The sequence below is a fragment of the Trachurus trachurus genome (assembly GCF_905171665.1).
Source record: "Trachurus trachurus genome assembly, chromosome: 5".
Taxonomy (NCBI): Eukaryota; Metazoa; Chordata; class Actinopteri; order Carangiformes; family Carangidae; genus Trachurus; species Trachurus trachurus.
The window spans coordinates 36310123-36325101 of NC_139896.1; the positions used below are offsets into that span (position 1 = coordinate 36310123).

A 14979-nucleotide genomic window follows, 5' to 3' on the forward strand; every position below is an offset into this window, starting at 1 on the left:
ATTATAGTCAAGCTGCCGTGAGGGTCATTCTGTGATCCAACTGGATTGACTCGGTGGCACTGAGGGCTCTGCACAGTCGCACAATGTGCAGCTGACTGAGGAAATGTGAGAGAGGACTGTTGTGACACAAAGCCTGCAGGCGTCAGTCTTATGAGGAGCATGCTGTCTGACACACACACACACACACACACACACACACACACACACACACACACACACACACACACACACACACACACACACACACACACACACACACACACACACACACGCACACACACACACACACACACACACACACAGGTCCAGACTGGGACCAGAGATAACATCGCTGCAGCTTATTCATTGGATGAGCCATTCGGGAAAGAGACAAGATAGCCTGCCACAAAGAGAGAGGGAGAGAAAAAAAGAGAGAATGTAAGACAGAGACAAAGACAGAAGAATGGCTGAGGGAAGAAACAGAGAAACAACAGATACAGAGGTAGAAAGACAGAGATATTACTTGAGGAGAGGAGGGAGGAACAGATTCAGACAAAAAGAGAAAAGGAAAAAAACACAGTGAAAAAACAGTCTGCATGTCTCCGAGAAATGACAAGTAAGTTTAAGTGAGCACAGTGAAAGAAATCAATCATTACTGTGTTAACTACTGAGTGTCTAAAGGCCAGAGTTTGTGATCACACTGACAGAACATGTGGTCATGATGCAGACTCCCAGGAGCCTGCGAGGAGCACGAGGGGGGGGGGGGGGGGGGGTCATCTCTCCAGTCCTACTCCATCACCCACAAATGGACAGGCTGAGTGGAAATGGGGCATGACAATAAATGCCATCAGCAGATCACTGTGGCTCCAGGGCCACTGCAGAGGTCACGCCTGCCTCAGGAAGGGTGTAAACCGGAGGTCAAGGGTCACAGGGACAACCAACAGTCTCACCGTCCAGGCACCGTGCAGCATATGGACGTGTCCATCAGCGTCTCTTAGATGAGACGACCCCTGTTCCAGATACAACGGGACGTTTCTATCGTCATCATCACAGTAATATGAGACTGGGGGTTGACTCTAAACAGGAAGGGGGCTTTTACACTTTTGCACAGTGTTCACTAATGAGGTGAATCCAGGTGAAAGTCATTATCTCTCACTGATCCTGATTCCAATCTATTCCAGTCTCAAGGCGGGAGCCGGGAGGTTCAGATAGAGGATGTTCGGAGGCTCTGGTGGCATAGCTTTTATTTGTTAGCAGGATGCTACAGTAGTGAGAGAAAGATTATTGGCATACGTTCTGACCATATAATGTGCATTTAAATGTAGTTGTGTGACTCATGCTCATATTATGCTCTGGAAAAAGCTGAGGCTAAGATGCAAAACATCCAGCTTTTTGTTTCCTCCTTTAGATCGTTTCTCCACATACATTACACATGCCAAATGTTCATTTGAAAGAACAGCAACACATTTGAAGAACATTAAAAACAAAGGTGAATGGTCAGACCAGGATAGAGAGAGTGGGAGTAAATTTCATGAAATCATCTCAGGACGGACTGACTCATTGTCTCTGATCAAATCAGTCTCTCGCAGCTATGACTATGTTGCCTTTTAAAAGCTTTACTAAAAAAACTGCAAATGACACAGAGACAATCATAATGCAATAAGTCTGCAGCAGGCACGCAGCTGCTGGGCAATTATCCTGAGACACTGTACTTATCCCGGGCCTAGTTTTTTTTTTTTTTTTTTTTGCAGAACTCACAGAGAGAAACTGATGTCTGCCATTGAACTGCAGACAAAAACCTGCAACTAAACTGAACAAAGCTTTTTCAAGATCATTCCTAATTTACACCTATGAGAGGAGGCAGCGACTGTGGAGCCGTGAGGATGCAGCGCTCGGTGTTAAGCTGGATTTATACCCACACAAGCGCTTTTACAAAAACCCTGTTGCAGACACTTATTATGGAACACGTTTTGATTGATGGCTCAGTGTCAGATTTCCAGCTGTTGATTGCACCATCACGACATCAGGCAGATGTTCATGGTTAGGCTGTTTCGTCTCATATGTTCCTGCCTGTAAATGTTTACGATCTCTCATCCACTTTGTGCGTTACAACAACCATGGAAAGGTTCTCTCAGGTCTCAGTAACTACAGTATATACATGGTCACATGATTCGTTTATATGGAACTATTTGGCTATCTGCACTTGCTAAAACTATTGTGTGGCTCATCTGCACTATATACTGTATACTGCAATACGGTAGGTTTGTATAGTTAGTTGGTTAGTTTAAGTTTATTTCAGACATGTTAAAAGAAATAAAAAAATAATACAGTAGCCTAATGGACAGACATAACAAATAAATACTTTGCAAAGACAACACATGAACAAAAAAAATGAAAATAAAGATAATTTGTTTTTTTTTCATATCTGAAAAGGAGTGGGAAGAAGTCAAACTTATTTACTCCCACCCCTTATTCATAAATTAGCTATCAAGCTTCCTTGTCATTATAATCTATACAATAAGTTAATTCATGAGTTTATCTAGCTGGATTTATTATAATATATTATCACTAATCTGTATCTCTCTAATATATAAGTATATACATTTATAGATTTATTCTAACATAGTATTACTAATATTTATCTCTCTAATATAGTCATATACATATAAAGACATATACAAAGACAAACTGAAGGTAACACCAACAGAGCAACAAATAAACTTAGTGGGTAAAGTCAAGTCAAGTCAAGTCACAGTTTATTTATAGAGCACATTTAAAACAACCTCAGTTGACCAAAGTGCTGTACAATTGCAAAAGCACAACACAGTTAATCACAAACACTACAACAAACAACAAATAATTAAAAACAACACAAGGGATAGTAGTCAATACCCAAGTAAATACCCAAATAAATAACAAGAAGCATCTTGTGGTGGTCAAACACCCTCATTCCTGTACATATTGGAAATAATTTCTTTGTACTTCTTTTTGAACAGGATTATATTTGGACATTCAAACTGTTCCATAGTTTAATTCCACAGATAGGAACACAAAAGCTCCTTCTTGTTGTGCGTGTGTTCTGGATTTCGAAATTAGATTTTCCCCTTAAGTTATAACCCCCTTCTCAGGCTTTCAATGAATCATTTTTGAATGTTTCCAGACGGTGAAATGTTTGTTGCTTTAAATATTATTTGTGCTGCCTGTAGATCAACAAGATCTTTGAATTTCAGTAGTTTTGACTGTAAGAAAAACGGATTTGTATGATCCCTATATCCTGCCCTCCCTGTGAATATTGTATATCTCGTGATCACTCGGTATCACTAAGCCTTCTCCAAAAGATATGCAGTAAGACAACAGCTCTCTTTCTGTAGGAGGGACAGCAGATTTTTGTCTCTGGGCTACTACCTAATACCACCTAGGTATGCAGCAAACACACTGTGGAATGACATTATACCTTTGCTTACCCTGTGGCGGCCTCAAACACATAACAGGTGCTGAGTGGAATTGATTTTCTGAAGAAATGTTTCTGCAGAGCACAGTAATGCTCACACGGACTACAATGGCATACAGAGAGAAACCCGATGCTTCTCTCTGACAGTGATTGTATAAGGAAGGTTTTGCAACTCTACACAAAGATGCCCCCGGTTTGCAGTCATGTCTTGTGCTTTTTGTGAATATCCGTGTTGAAAGGGGGACATGTCATAGCAACCCTAGACAGACGGCGGGATATTTTAATATATGATTAAACCTTTTATCTGTGCCAGAAGGACTGAGGTGGATGATACTCTCAACAAGCTGCAAGGGTGGAGCAGTGGTTTGAGAAAATGTCCTTTAAATGAAGCATCACAAATCTGAGCAAGCCACTGATCCCTTTACCGCTCCGTCGCTGAGAACCATCTCTGTGCTGGTAAATACAATTTAGCGAATGCACACACGGTAATGTGAATGCAGTGCAGTGCTGAACGACATAAAAAAAAAAAAAACGGACCAGCAAACACTGACTCAGAGGCTGCAGTTACTCAGCAGCAGTATTTCCCTAGACATGGTTGAAAATGTTAAGCTCATGGCAAATAAAGCCTTAGTCAAATACTCTCATGTGCAAATAGTGGATTCATTATGGCTTATTGAGAGTTGACCGGGTGGGGAAATTCTCCAGTGCATGGCTAAATGACTTGGACTTTTCAAAGTCACGGTTTCTAAAGGGGCCAGGAAGGGGAGATTTGGTGATTGAAATCATTAGAATGGAGTTTCAGAGGAGGGAGGGGCGCTGACAGAATAGGTGTGATTGAAAGGCTAAATTGAAAGGATTTTCATAACTGCATGAAGAGAGCTGGACCTGAGGGTGAAAGCCTTCAGAGCGGATCACTATTAGATGTCTTGGTGCAGTTGAAACAGTAAATGGTATTAAGAGAGGCAATTTTGTGATAACACATGAAGGTTTCCACCCTCCTGCTTTTTCATTGCTGTAGTTTTATTTAGCAGCTCCATCTCTCTTTCTTTCTCTCTCTCTCCCTCCCCAGCCCTCCATGTCCTCTCTCTTTCTTTTCTTCTCTGGTCACACAAATGGAAACACACACATGAGGACTGCGACTGCATTGCGGTCAGGAAAATGAAGACCATACGGGTGCCATGAATTGTTCCACTGTCCCCCTCCCACTGCTTTTGTTGTTGGGCCATGGGAACCTGACAAACAATGGGAAAGATGGAAGGGACGGGGGCCGTGTGGAGGAGGGCAGGAAACACAGGACAGGAAAGCATGTCCTCAAGGAGACAGAAGAGAAGGGAAACACGTCGACTGTGGTCAAGTTGTAGAAATAGTGGTATGAAGACTTGGAGGGCGGCCATGCAGCTGAAGGTTAGAGTGAACTGAAAAACTGTATGTGGCAGATGAAAGGCTTTTAACAATATCCCTCAAAAAACACACACACGCACTGACAGACACACGCATGCGCTTTCAGATGCTGTGACCTCGCTTCCGATCCAGTCGGTAATTGCGTTTAGGTACGAGCACTCGCCAGACCCACAGCGCATCCAGCGGCTGTGATAAGTTCGCCTCCTTTTGTGACTGGAGTTAATGTGATGGCTGAATGATTAGTCGCGTCCTGTAATACGCATCTCCACCTCGCCGACCCCCTCGTCCCCTCAACGCTCTTCGTTTTCATCAGTCGCCGCGGCTCGGCTCAGCTCAGCTCAGCTCAGCTCAGCTCTGTCCCGCTCTTTGCCTCATTAGCATTCACAGAGCCGTGATGGATATATGGGCTAATCAATGCCCGCTCTCCTCAGCTGTCACCCACCATGGCACCATATGCACGGCCACTCAACCTTAAAGGTGGCCAGTTGTCTGGCCCTTATGTCACTGCGTGCCCCTTGTCACAATATTGAGTCAAGCCTGGGAGCATCCACCGTGGATTCTGTGCCAAAATCTGTCTCGCTTACAGTCTGTGTACATCTACTTCTAGATCTAGTCTTGCGTGTATTTTCATTCTGTGAACATTTTCCAGTGAAATGGAAGATTTATGTGTGGTTTCCTGCCAACTTTTAACTTCTTTACTTTTGGTGGTTTTTATATGAAAAACAATACTTCACTGTGTATAAGATGTTTGCATGCACTAGAGCGCAGCGGTTTCCAGAAAAATGTCATGTAATGACTGAGGAGGACAAGTATGTTGTATAAGAAATGACCCAACCTCCATGTTTCTGGTTTGTGTCTGACAGTCTGGTCTTCAGGGACAGATGAAACCTTGTCAGATCGGCAGATTGGGAATGATGGTTGAGCTGAGTGCTCCGTGCCTCCTGTGTCATCATCCATATGTTGAGGTTTGCTGGGTGAATTTGGAGGGCACAGATTGCCCGGGCCACATATGGACACACTTTTTTTTAAAGACTGGAACTGGATGGTCATTACCGCATAAACATAGCAATCATCTGCTTACAAGGCTTCCCCATCTGCGGTCGAGGTTCAGGGATATGTACACGCACACTTCCTCTCAGCATGAATTAAAGCATCACCTGAAATGAATCTCAGAATCAATTCCACATGTAAAATACTCGCAGGAGAGACCATGTTGATGAGTATGTTGCTCATACAAAGTCTGGCAGCTTTACAACGGAGCCAACCCGACTTGAGCCAAGTGACATCTTAGAAGTCTGGGTTTTTTTCTTTTGTTTTCTTTGGCTCTCAGAGGATGAGAGTACAGCCCGGCATTTAAGATGCAAACCCAGCCATGAGAAAGGGAGGCACTTTTCATTAAGAGCACATAGGCTCAGGTTGCATATCTGTTTGTGGAAGCTGTAAGCTGAGTTGTTTATATCCATTGCAGGTTCTGAAAGGGAGTTCCACCAGCGGGGAGGATATTGCTCTTATTGACTTTTTTCATTTTTCATGGGTTAAATATATATCCTCATCAGCTGTGACACTCTGGGAAGACACTAAAATAAGAAGCAGAGTGAGGTCATATGAACATGTGGTACTTTGGGTAAATCATTGCAGGTATTATGTTACATGTCAGAGACCACACAGGGGGAGTCAGCTTCAGTCTTAAGGGGTTTACTGAGGTTTTTGGAAACTATATGTGGTCCTTAAACTGATCCTCTTCAATAAGACCTTATTTACACTTAGGGCCGGATTTACTAAAGGTTTGCGTGTATTAAAACGTGTGCAAACGTGATTGCACGTGCAAACACATGTGGAACCTGATCTACTAACCGGACGCACCGAGGATTGCGTCCCTCACACGGGCAGAATAGCACGTGCGATCCATTTAGCGTGTTTGCCTTGATGAATATGTAAATATGGGCGTTTCTGCCAGAACGTGCTAAATACTGGGAGGAGTAGATGCAAATAGATTTATTTAGCGCGTGCAATGTGATTTACCAAACCAGGAAGAGATTGCGGTGGCTGTTTTTGCGTCTTTATTTACCACGTCTGAAAACCATGTACTAACTGATACAACTTTGCCAAAACGTATGCGTTTATTGATTTGATACCTGTCAGAGCGCCGTGATCTTACATCTCTGCATTTCCTCACGTCTGGGTAATTCTGTAACAGTTTTTCAGCCGTGTTAAAAGTATTTTACGCGCCGTTACGCACGGGGCACGTCTGTCCTGCAGTGCGCTCCTCTCCTCTCCTCTCCTCTCCTCTCACCAGGCTGCTCAGCTCCGTCTCTCGGTCCCGGTCCCGGACTGAGAGACGTCACCGCTGTCTTCACCCGTCTTTGATCCCTCTGGTCAGTGGTCAGAGCGTTTAGATCCGTGTGTCCCACCTGAGCTCTCTATTAATCCACTCGATCATGGGCGGCACACACACACACATATTACAGGTGTGTGATTGTCGCTGCAGCTGCTGCCTGTTCGTCACTATATGACGAGTTGGGCCCTGTAGCGATTTGTGTTTATTTATCTAAACAGAGCGCGAGAGAGATGAACACACATGCTGTCATTGTATGCATCGGATCAAATGTCATTCTGTCCCTTCGTCCGTCCAGCTCTCTGTCCACTCTCTCCATAGCGGAAACGATTACACGCGCAAAACCCTCATTTACATATTGCGGTTTGCACGTGTTTTCATTTAGCGGGTTACTCTTAGTAGATCACCTGTTTTGCGTGCACTAACCAAACTCGCAATTAGCCTGATGCATCAGCCGCTTATTTCATTACATTTCATGTAGCGTCTGAACACGAGCCATAGGGATTCGTTTGCTTCCGGGAGGCGGTTGCTTACATTTGCTTCAACTAATCGCTGCTGCTTGGTGGTCACGTGTGCTATACACCGGTTAAGCTCATAGGTTAATCTTGAGCGCTTGAGTTCAACGTCATCGCCTTCACTTACCCGTCTGTTCGCTGATTGGTCCGTCCGCTCTGGCGGACGGAGCAAACCGAAACGCATTGCTAGTGTCCTGACTACATGTTTGAGGCAAATGAAATTGGCCGGAACCAGTAGGCGGCGCTAGCCTGGCTAACTCGCAATATGATAGCGGGTGCAAACAATATAGCGCCCGCTATCTGGGATCTTAGTAAATCCGGCCCATGGTCACTTCACGCTTCTCGGGCAGGACAGGATGTCCTCTTGATTTCCGAAGTGCAAAAAGCAACCATGAAGCGTTTGAGGGGAATTGAAATCTGATTGTCGTGTTGTAGCTAAATGCTGAAGTGCAGAGACAGAACGGCTCTGTCTGTGACGACGGCAGCGGACGTGACACTGAAAATTTGAAAAAAAATTAGCCATTGTTCCCTTTGTCCTGTTAAAATCTGACAGGAAAAGCAGTTTCACACATATCATGGAACAGATACTGCAGTGAGCTTTTACATATCGGATCCTAGATCAATCCAATCACTGAATACTCTGAGCATGACTGACAAACTGTGAGGACCAGATGATGAACTTGTTATCAGTACCTCAACAATATGATGCATCCATTTGTTTCCCCATGTAGCCTAAATAGTTGTCTATTAGTTCACTGTTGCAATTAAACTGCCAAACTGCAACGGTTGTTTTCACAGTTTACAGAAAAGCCTGAATGAATTCATGTTGGTCGGACTGCGGCTGAGATGGGGTCTAACACCGCACAACATGGACTGTTGCATGTTGTGGTGCGTGTTCCTGTTCTGCCCCAATCAATGACAGTGTATTGATCAAACAAGTGATCTACAAATTTAATGAGAGCAACCGACTAAAGAGCGAGCGCTCAGTGTGTTTGCCTGCAAGCGTACACTCGTGTTATACAAAGAGGTGTGTGTGCCTGTTGTTTAGTCTGCCATCGTTCCTTCAAACTGGGTGGACAAAATAATAGAAACACCTGTCCACAGATCTGTGTGCAGTTCAACAGCACAGCAGCAACTGGTGTACTGGAGTTCATTGGTCTGAGCTGGTTGTTCCTAACAACCTGAAAATGGAGTGTACATGTGTCTTTGTTTGTGTGCCTAGGTGAGGGAGAGAGTGTGTGTGTGTGTGTTTGTGTGTATGTGCAACTTGTGTGTCATTTCCTACAAGCAGGCTCATTATAAAACCAATTAAACCCGCCTTACTCTCATTATGGAGCTGTGGGGCTTAAGGGGAGATTGAGGACCTGTTGTACTCCCTGGGGGGGGGGCAGCCCTGTTTAAAATGATAAAACATGAAATCAAACACTGCAGATGGATCATGATGAGTCTCAGTTCATCCCTGTTCCCCTGTCCCTGGGTCAGCCTCATCCTAACCGCCAGTAGAGAGAAAAAAAAGCACGGGAAAACACATACGCGCGCGCGCGCGCACACACACACACACACACACACACACACACACACACACACACACACACATAGTAACGACCCTCTGGACTATTGTTTGGGAGATTTTTATACAGGCTTTCACCACAGAAATGTTCACTCGTTCTGGTTTCTATTAGAGCTATTTATGAAATGAGGAGTGTGGGAAAAATTAAGATGTACGTCTCCATTACTGTGTGGGACTGTGGTGGCAATAGGATAAGCAGGGGGAGGAGGAGGAAGAGGAGGGTTGGGGCAAGAGAAAGGAAACAGACAATGAGTGAGTGAGAAAGAGGCTTAGCTCCGAGATAATCTGTCTATGAAATAATTATTTAAAGGATAGGATTGTGCACGGCGATGAGGTAATGACGGTCTGACCGGTCAGAGACACACACACACATCCTCATGCCACTACTGTGGTCGTTATTGTGGTGTTTTTTTGTATGTGGAAGATGACACCCCACCCTCCTTGTAACCCCACAGTATTTACCCACACACACATTTGCATAGATTTCCCCCCCTCTCCCCTTTTCGTTCTTGGCTGGCGGAGCTGGCGGTTGGGGGTGGGGGGGGGGGGGGGGGGCACAGCTGCCTGAAAGGTGGAGGCATGATTGATTGACGAAGTTTTGTTGCCCACGGGATCCAATCATGTAATCAGTTTGTATTGATCGACTGTCCCCATTGAGAGACTGAGGCTCTGCCACCGTGTGTGGAAGCTGGACCTGGCACTCATTCAAAATGCTCTGCAGTCAGATTTGATTTGGGTGGCGAGGTCGCCTAAGTCCACGTGTCAGGATGCATGTAACAATGACGGCTTGAATCGCACTGCAGACATTTCGCAACACTCCCACGACTCTCTGCTCCAATCCCTCATTATCTTGCATTTATTTTAATTATTATGATTGAGAAATTAATTCAGCTCTACTGTAATTGCATCACATAGTTAATGATCCAATCTCTGTGGAATTTAAATAAGGCTTCAACCTGGGTTTGCATAACTAATATGGATTTTTTTTTTCTCTGGCTATCATGCTTTATTCAGACATTTGCTCTCATTTCACTCTTCTGACTTAAATTTCAAGTGTCAAGTTATCATTGCTGCATGATGCAATTCACGTCACGCCTGCACCAATGGTGAAAGATGGAATATATGATTGCAATTACTAGATTTTTTGTGTGGAAAAAACTGGAGGAGCACTGCTCAGTTTTTGTGTTGCAAACAAAAACACTTGGTAATGCAAAGTAAACCAGACAAATTAGGAGGTTTGTCTCTGTGGTAAAAGAGTAGAGTAGAAGAAAGTTAAAACACATTCATTATGTAGAGAGTACTACAGATGGATAGTTTATACTGGCAATAATAAGGGCTTTTTCAGCTTACTCGCCACTTTACATCTTTACAAGCGTTTTCACGTCTCCACAACGCTGCCTTTCAACAGCTCCAACATCAGTAAGCCACTTACAACAAAGACAGACCTGCTTATTTGTTTGCTTCACTGCAGCAGCACATCTTGTTTGTAGGCAGAGGTGGGAGAAGAGAATTTAAAAAAAAACAAAAAAAAAACACACTACACCTAGTGGGCATCTGTTCTCCATGCTTGCATTTAATGAGCTCCCAAAGACGGCAGCCTGAGAGTCACTCCAAAGTCAAATTAAGGCTGAGCTCATCGAACATCTATCAGAACTTAACAGCGCCATGGCAGTAACCTCAGGGGTGGATTTGGGTCAGAGTGGCGCAGACCAGCTGGATTACTGAACAGGCAGCGGATCACTTTCTCTTTCCCCTTCTCACCTTTACGGTGAAATGACTGTTTCTCAGCGGCACTAATGAAGACGCTTCGGGAGCGACTCGCTGCACAACACTACGAGTCAAAAATGTGCCGGATGCATAATATGTATTAAATGAAAAGAAGTCACAGTATCCGCACTCTTGTCTCCATTGCAAAAACACACACCAACTTATTGTGTATAGCTCCCAGTCACACACACCTCCATCAGAGCATACTAATGCAGCCATGTAATAAATATTAACAAATGTACTATCAGCCTCAGGACTTTGTACTAAACTAAGCTATTCATGGATCTGTGGTGGACACACAGAGATTAAACTGCTGTTGATTTTCTCATTTACAGTATTTCCTGGTTAAACACTCAGCATGTAGTTTTGCTTACCGTACTGTATGTTGCTTTTTTGCATCTATTTTTCAGGTCAAATCTAACTATATGAATTCTGTTTCATGTATGAATTAAGCCGTTTCAGTCATTAAACCAGAAGTAAGTGATCCGGTGGTTTTGGCTAACTTCCTGTCAGCCGATGGAGTTAGCAGTCCCCGCCCTCGTCCCTACGTCACCACATTCACGCGCATCCCTTGGCTGCACACACAGAGAGGACCGCCCCTTTATGCCGTTCTCTCTCCTCATTGGATAAAGGCTGTAGGATACAAGGAAAGTTTTCTCCTCGGCTTACAGCAGAACAGAGTGACTGACAGACCCGTGTTTCAGACCAAACACTCTATAGAAGTGATTGCTGTCGGAAGATACAACTATTTAAGACTTATATTAAAGGGACAACGAGGAGTTTCTATTTGGTTATAAAAAAGTCTCACGCTAATGTGGATGAATCTACGTTACCACTTGTTAATGGGCCCATTTTCGATAAATATATCGTTTTGTCTCCATCGTTATTTTGTTATTATTAGTGGTGGTGGAAATGCTGGGGAGCGCGGAGGCTCATAAATGTAGTGTGAAAACGCTTCGCTTTTCCAAAACTCCTCGTTGTCCCTTTAACACAAACATTCGCTTACTTCTGCTTTAATTGTCAAAATGAATATTGCCAATATAGAACAAAATGTAAATGGCTTGTACAAGACGTTTAATAATACTGGAAATTCTGACGACATATACTCATGAGAGTTTGTGCTATAACTATTTGAAGCAGGGAAATTTGAGATCAAAGTAAAAAGGATGATCAACTGAGTATAATGATTTTGTTCACATTTGAAAAACCATTGCTCATGGAGCTGATGCAAAAGGACGCACGAGGTGATCTATTAGCAGGGGACAGATATCCCGACATGGGCACAGAAACCGTTCAGTCACTTTGACCCACAGCGCGACATTCACCATCTCTGGTCTCTGTATTTGTCTGTGTCTCTGCAGATCAGGGTGGACGGCCCTCTGGAGGGAGGAGTGCTGTACGAGACAGTGACTGTGATGAAGGACAGCAGCAGCATCCTCCGGGACATGGCCTTCTCCCTGGACAGGAACTCTCTCTATGTCATGTCTGACAATCAGGTGAGGAAACGCCCTCATTCCGCCGCTGCTGTCAGGAGAGAACGCTGAGCAGTGGGGGTGATGTAGCGAGCAGCGAGGCCGTCCTTCAGCTGGAGGCCCGCCGGTTCAAGCCCCTGTGACAGTCAGTGTCCGCTATGCTGACATGTCCTTGAGTGAGATACTGTACATGTGGCATCTAGTTTGAGTTAAAAGTTTTAACCGGACATGAAAAGGCACACTGAGGAATATTTATGCCATCAGGTCAATAGAAACTAATAAAAAACACACAGTACATTAGCGTTGAGGTTAAAAAATAATAAGTGGCTCTTGTTGTTAAGGATTAGTTTGGATCACATTTATTAGGATGGTGCAAAAAGAAATTATTGGCTTAGACCAGCACAGAAAAGAACATCACTGTGAATTATGTGAAGATCGTGAATTAGCAGCAAAATCGATTTAAATCAAAAACATTAAGTTATCATGAAGGCTAAACTAATGCTATTTATTTGGAATCCTACCAGATGATTATGACTTATCTTCAAATGTGGCAACTCCCTAACGTTCACAAACTGACTGTCTACAGTGGGGATTGTTAAATATGCAGGCTGCGCGTAAAAGGGATGGACCACTGTTCTAATTACTTACCCATGCGAATCGACTTACAGTGCGTGTATCTTTTGTACGCGACACACACATCCCATAGAAACCCCCCACCCCCCTTTCCTCCTCATCTGCTCCTCTCTTGGCCCAGCATCACAGAGGAGAGCAGTTGTTGTTGTTGTTGGACGATATTCTCTGCACTCATTGGAGATAAGAGTGAACAGTGGTAATCACTTTCAACTCCCATCAAGTGATTATTTTGGCGCAGCTGCATGGCACTGTGAAATGGGATTAGGTTTCAGTGTGGCCAAAAGAAGAAAAAAAAAAACCCTATCACTGCTCTCAGTTGTCTTCTGACTGCTGGAATGTGTGGAGCCAGAGTCACAGGACAGAGAGGCAAAGGGCAGTAGAACAATTGCAGCGGTGTCATTTACTTCACAGTGTCTCTAGAACTCCTTTCTGGGAGATTGAAGAGAAAACCTATAAATGCACCAAGTTTGAGAGAACAAGGGACGTCATCTGAGGAAGAGAGGAAGAATAGAGACGCTATTGTGTTGGGTACTGTCTTATAAAACAAATCAAGGCAGCGCTTCCTTCTGTGTGATAGACTGGAAGAGACAGGGCATCACTTATTGATGAGCTCTGGTCGTTCAAGGAGAGACACATGCTTCCTTCAAGGAGATAGCCAGCTATACTCTCTTCACTCCGCCTCCGGTGACACATAATAACCGAGCAAAAAACCAAACCCAGCCTGGCCGGGGCATTTTCTCTCAATATTAGAACAGTTCTGGCTTTGTAGCCCCAAGGAGCCCGGAGCAGAGTAAAGCCTTCCTCTTTCTGTCTCCCTCTCCATCTTTGCTCAGCTTTCCCCTCAGACTTCCCTGCAGCTCGGGTGAGGGATCCCCCGGGGAGAGGGCTTCGCTCACAGATTTCCCACATTTCCAGTAGATCCCAGAGATGAGAGATTTTCAGATTCCTGGGAGCCAAACAATACAGGAATGATGTGGAATGAGGAGCTAGGCACAGACAGATTTGGCTGAGATCAGCCGACCCTTGTGGAATAACAATGAGCCTCTCTGTCTCCTGCCGAGTGAAACATGCAGGGTTAGCATGATGATGAAGAGTGAGGAGAGAGAAGGGGGAATCGGTGTGTATGCGTGAGGATACGTGCCTTTTTTTGTGTGTGTGCGTATCCGTGTCCAACAAAACATCATTTGGGAGCCATTATTGATATGAAAAAAGAAGTCTTCACAGCAGTTAATCTTTTTTTTCTCACTGTGTGCCTTTAGTTTGATCATTTCTAAGAATAGCAATGCTCAGTAACCAAACACACAGTAACCTCACTGAATGTCACTTGTCTGTCTGTGAAATGATGGCTAAGGCTTTAAACCTTAGAGAAGGAGGGGGAAACTGCTGCAGGGCTTTTCCACGGTAATCTCTCAGTGCCACTCTATAAAATGTAAAAATCATTTCTACCCAGGTCTGTCTGCTGCATCTCACCTCCCTCACCTGTATGTGAGTTTACTGTACAGCACTAACCTTCTTTTCTTTGTGTCATCCACCCCACGGCTCCATCAAATGAGCTGAAGCAGCCCATTCAACAGCATCACCCATCATGATTCAGTACTAAGTGGGCAAAGAGGGCAAAGCCTGGGGGCCTGAAGCCCCAGATTTACTCTGTATCGTTTGACCAACACAATATAATTAATCACTTAAGCCACTGAAGTACAATAGTCAATCAATTCCTAGTCCTCTTTTCTCCACCATATGGCCTTGTAGACGACCCTGTGTCTAGTTTTAAGACCTAATAAGTTTACAAAGTAATATTGAGCCCATTTTATGTCAAATATCAAGTAATTTACAGTATGAAATGTGGGGGAAGATAG

The 14979-nt window shown here is 44.1% G+C and overlaps 1 protein-coding gene across 1 annotated transcript in view; it reads left to right on the forward strand.

The window, feature by feature from the left end:
* Positions 1 to 14979, forward strand: part of LOC310986650 (plexin-A2-like) — a gene marked incomplete at its 3' end in the record, with an annotated part of 71348 nt that overhangs the window by 7276 nt on the left and 49093 nt on the right. Inside the window, exon 3 of the mRNA XM_083972673.1 lies at positions 12380 to 12514. Coding sequence (XP_083828799.1) covers positions 12380 to 12514 — 135 coding nt within the window. The remainder of the gene's footprint in view (positions 1 to 12379; positions 12515 to 14979) is intronic.